Source organism: Rutidosis leptorrhynchoides, chromosome 6 (genome assembly GCF_046630445.1).
Source record: "Rutidosis leptorrhynchoides isolate AG116_Rl617_1_P2 chromosome 6, CSIRO_AGI_Rlap_v1, whole genome shotgun sequence".
In the NCBI taxonomy this organism is placed as follows: domain Eukaryota; kingdom Viridiplantae; phylum Streptophyta; class Magnoliopsida; order Asterales; family Asteraceae; genus Rutidosis; species Rutidosis leptorrhynchoides.
In genome coordinates, this window is record NC_092338.1 from 115490281 (window position 1) to 115495494 (window position 5214).

The 5214-nt window shown below is 33.3% G+C and overlaps 1 protein-coding gene across 3 annotated transcripts; it reads right to left on the reverse strand.

The window, feature by feature from the left end:
- Positions 1-219: 219 nt before the first annotated feature.
- Positions 220-3686, reverse strand: LOC139852768 (alpha-soluble NSF attachment protein 2-like). 3 transcript variants are annotated; one of them, XM_071842098.1, is made up of 10 exons: positions 3558-3686; positions 2322-2504; positions 2173-2222; positions 2027-2099; positions 1728-1807; positions 1493-1644; positions 1255-1414; positions 1103-1150; positions 605-685; positions 220-485 (listed from the first exon to the last, which is right to left on the reverse strand). In XM_071842098.1, the coding sequence occupies exons 2-10, from the start codon at positions 2464-2466 to the stop codon at positions 405-407; spliced, it is 870 nt and encodes a 289-aa protein (XP_071698199.1). In that variant the 5' UTR covers positions 2467-2504; positions 3558-3686; the 3' UTR covers positions 220-404. The 3 variants fall into 3 exon arrangements, with proteins under 3 accessions (XP_071698199.1, XP_071698197.1, XP_071698198.1); XM_071842096.1 differs by having other exon boundaries at positions 2322-2509; positions 3558-3678; XM_071842097.1 differs by lacking the exon at positions 3558-3686 and adding an exon at positions 3430-3538 and having other exon boundaries at positions 2322-2509.
- Between the last annotated feature and the right edge of the window lie 1528 nt (positions 3687-5214).

Sequence of the window (5214 nt, forward strand, 5' to 3'; positions counted from 1 at the left end):
GAGAGTATATGACCTCTCATGTTTAATTTAAACCAGGGAGAATCTTGTGTAGAATGCATGGAGGAATTTGGACTAGGACTAGATACTGATAATGAACATATTCATAGTTTAAAAATGTGCAGAATTTATGAAAATGATTAAGAACTAAGGGTGGTTATTATTAGATTTATCCCACAAATTTCAGAATGCACACAAAAGAAAGCACGACGACACATCAGATCTAAACATTTCCAACTTCTGATAATCATCCTCAGCAAAACCCAAAACTCGGTACAAACCAGATATATTTGCTCAAACGGAATTACATAAGCTCAAAAAGAAGAAAAAAAATGTAATTTGAATGCACACATAAAAAGCACAACGTGAATGGTAACACCGACTGGCTTACATTGTACAGAATGAACTTAAGTAAGATCATCATCCTCTTCCTCCTTAGCCTTCAACAACAGTTTAACTCTCAACAAAAGGGTTGTCTTCCACTCATCCTACGTAACAAATTGACAAACAGTATCGTTACAAAATGTCAGTTATAGACTTATATAGTAAGTTAAAAGATAACCATATATTCAGTTACATATTTCTGACAGCAGAGCTCTTATATTACCAGTTTCGTCATACTGTCAAATTCCTTCACTGCATCAGTGAACTTTGCAACATCTTCTTCATCCACTGCAGCTGCTAAATCCTGCCAAAAATAAAACATATATATTTTTCAGTAATTTATACCAACAGTCCTCGTAGTTTACATGAAATTACACTAACCGTCCTTATCTTTTGAAAATTACAGCGATAGTCCCTCTAACTTTTAATGAAATTACAACAATCGTCCTTATCTTTTGAAAATTACACTGAAAATGTACGTTGATTCTCGACGTACATTTTATATAAGTCAGGGACAATCAGTGTCATTTTCAAAGATAAGAACGATTAGTGTAATTTCATTAAAAAACATAGACAACCGTTATAATTTTTAAAAGATAAGGACGAATGATGTAATTTCATGCAAAAAACAAAGGACTATTGATGTGATTTACTCTATACTTTATTGCCCTAGTTTAACACTGTCACATTGAAATAAACTCCTGGGCTTTTAAAAGCATACCGCCAGCAGCTTGTATTCACGTGTTCCCGAAAACGTTGGATCCAGTTCCTGCAAATACAAACGACACTCACAACTAACAACTTTTTTTTTTTTTTTTTTGAAGAATGAAGCATTTAATATTTTAATATCCATAAAAAAGAGCTAATTTTGACCTGATAACGCTCCAATGCATTTGTGATTGAAATAACATCAGGTTTACAAAGATGACAAATGCCAGCGTTCAGTAAATGCCCTCTAACTCCGAATTTAAGCAAGTTATTGTTTAGAGATTGTCGTGCTATCTCTTCATAAATTTCTATAGCTTTTTGATATCTGAAAACACATTACGAGGATATTAAATTATTAATCCACAATTTAACATGAGATCAAAAGTACAAGTTTTAAACTTACTGCTCGAGTTGAGCTGAAAATTGTGCAATTTTCTGCTTGCATTGGTTAGCAGAAGTTGTTACTTCTTCACCCTGGAAAAGATCAGCTGCTTTATCATAGTATTCAATAGCCTGTTCCAAATTTTGCTCTTGTTCATACAACTCAGCAATTTCCTTCACATACAAAAGGTAAATTACGATTTAGTCCTTAGTCTTTATTACACGTACGACACGAAACGTGATAGAATTCAAAATACCTTGCAATATCTTGCAGACATGCTCAGCCTCCCAATTTCCATGAATAAATTCAATGCTTGCTCTAGGTTAGCTATGCTTTCTGCAATATGTTAAAAAGAATAAAAAAAGGGTCCTAAATCTAGAAAGAAAAAAAACCCTAACAATATTCATGTTTATGTTTATTTACGTGGCTATCATTATAGATATTGCAATTTTGTAACGTGTAAAGCTTTATTATTAGCAATTATGATTGAGGAGTGATTTAAACAGATGTGCATTGTACTTGCCTTTAAAAAAAAAAACAGATGTGCATTGTTACCTTTGGTGTTTGTTTTCTTGTATGAATGAGCTGCATCAGCATAAGCATTTGCAGCTTCATGTTTGCTATCCATCTATACAACATTAACTCATCATTATGATGGGGATCACTCAATTATGGTGTGAACAGAAGCAATAAGTACTTACTTTCAGATGGCACTCAGCTAGCTTGACATATACAGATCCAGCTTGGTCCCCTGAAAATATACATATATGTCAATATAAGACCATCTCTACTGGGTCAAATCATGTGTACAGGACAGAGCACTATGAACGTTCGAGTAATAAATACTTACAGGATTTAGCAAGCTTGTAATGATTTGCAGCTTTTTCATATAAATCACCAGCATCTTCATACTTGGACCCAAAAAAACCCCAACCATTAAGCTTCTTTTCAGCTTGCTGTTCAAGCTCCTGACCTTTCGCTATTTGATCAGACATTCGCACAGAGTCTTTTTACCCCTTGCAAAATGTTTCTCCTGTTCTGCGAGTTAATACACGTAATATTAGATTTAAGAATGCCAAATTTAACGATTTAGATTAAAACTAGTCTAGCCTATGCAACTGAGATGGACTATATAAACCAGATATTAAAATTTGAAAATTCCCCTGAACTAGTGCATAACTATACTTCTAATATAATATTCCAATATTAAGCAAGTAAAGATGGATTAGTTCAACGTTACTTCATGAAATAATTAATTATTTAAGAAGATTAAATGAAACAACTTCAAGGTTTCAGCATAGAAATGATTAATTATTTAAGAAAACTATATTTATATGTGCCCGGCTAAGTTAAGAAGAGAAAGGTGGAACTTTAAAATTCGACAAAGTTTTTAGACTCGGTTACATAAACAATCAATCTTTTATAGATCAAAGAATCTCGAGAGCAGAAGATATCTCCACCATAAATGATACTTCCAAGTGATACAAAATTCACCTATTTTTTAGGTATAACCAAATACTTCCCTGCATATTTGATACTGCAGATACTTAATGTTACAACCGAACGAGTAAAAATGTAAACTTTAAAGAAAGCTTTCGATTTGAATACACAAATCAATTCGAATGTTACTTCCATACAATTGTTAAGTTATCAGCCAAGCCATGTATCTATGTTGATAGGCAATAAAAAGGTACTCCTAATTTCCCTAATTAGGCATAGCTAGATCAATTACCAAACTTGATTTTAACATTTTAACTAATATATTAATCTACACAAATCATATTTCATTATGAGATAATTAATAATAATCAATCAACTACTGCATGCAATAGAATAAACAGCAACAAGATTAACTCAAAACAATCGATGCAATCGGTAGCAAATTCAAACCCTATAATGAACACATGAAAACCTAATATGACAAACTGTAATTACAATTACAAATCATCGTCATTTACCGTCAAGAAGGATTGAAATTTATCGAACAGTATGATTTAAATCAATCTAATTAAGTTTCTTTGAGATTGCTTTTGGATTGCATAGTCAATAAATAAATTAAATGTTTCGAAATAAAAGAAGTACTTACAAGAAATTGCAGGGGATTATGATTTATGATGACGATTCAAGATGTCGTTCTAATTTTGATATGCTAAGAATATAGATTGAATTATTAAAAAAAATAATAATAAGTATGGTGTCGTTTTTTCAATTTGATATGCTAAGAATAGATTAAACTAGTTGAGGTGCGCCGCCGCGTTGCTGCGGCTGTTAGTTGAATTAAGACATGCATATCTTATATAGTTGGTAAGTAATAATTAGGAGTTATATACATATATAACTTAGTTTTGTATATACAGGAATTACAAATTGTGTTACTCTTAACATTAGTTTACAATTGTGTTACACGATATATTATGTTGATACGTGTTCATTAAAAAATTAATCATACGTAGTTAACAAAAGTAACATTCTTCATTATCAATTGATTATTATTAATTATTGATTAATATAGTTATAGGAAAATTTTTATTTTTAATACGGAGTATATCTTAAATTAAATCTTGTAAATTTATCATTAAATAATAGTAAGTGTGAATAAAAAAAAAAGACAATAAAAACCATATCTCCCGTTTTTTGCTCTAACTTGGGCTTTGTGCCAAACTTTTTCCAGATCTATTTTTTCTCCGATCTCTTTTGCTTCTGTCTTTTTTCCGGCAACACTTTTCACAATCATCTCACAAACATAACCCTCCCATTTCTTCTACATCCACCAACACCACCGTTCGTTTTTTTTTTTTTACCTTTCCGGCCTCCTTCCTCTTTCTTCTGTCTGTCCTGTTCTCCGGTTTGTTGTCGACAGGTACGTTGTAGCTTCCGGCCACCGGCATCTCGCCGGTGGTTCGGTTTTTTAAGCTTTTTCGTGTTAATAAGGTCGTCGCCGTCGTTCCTTCGATTCCGGCAACAACGTTATCTTTTCGGTCTCTCTGGTACCTCATCTCATCTGTTCTCCAGGCGGCGATTCCGTTCTCGGGATCTGGGTTTTGATGGGTTCTAGGGTTTAGATCGACGGGTTAGGGGTTCGTTGCTCGTTTTGTGGGTCCGGGTTTATGACCGCCGTCGGCCTTTCCTGTTCTCTGACGCCGTTCGTTTTCCGGTGGTGATGACAGGAGACGAATTCCGGTGTCGGAATTCTGCCCCCACTTCAGGTATGTTCTGGCTCTGTTTTTGGGTTCTTTGGTCGATTGCGGTTGCTGGATGAATACTAATTCGCATTATCCAAAAGGTGAATTTTGAGTTGAATATTTTTTTGATGTAATGAAGAAATATATTTAGCTATATCTATGTCTTATGAAAAGTATCAATGAACTTGAAGGTGACAGCTGGCTATGAGTGTAACACGTGTAAGTAAGAAAAGAAAAAGGTTTGTCCATCTGGCAGGCACACAACTTAATTGAGGTTTGCCCATCTGGCATGCACACAACTTAATTGTTGTTAATATATTATTAAAGGTGGGTATGGGTTAACCCATGGATTAAGGGTGTTAAACGACCAGCATTATACATGAAACGACCAAAAAACGGAGGGCTGTTAGTATATATGTAAATAGTATTTTTAAAACTCATAAAGTGTAAATTTGGGAGCTAGACACCACTTTTTAATACAGTTACATTTTTATTTCATAAATTTACAGTTATACTCTTAAATTAATCTATTTTGTCTCATAAATTTACAGTTATACTCTT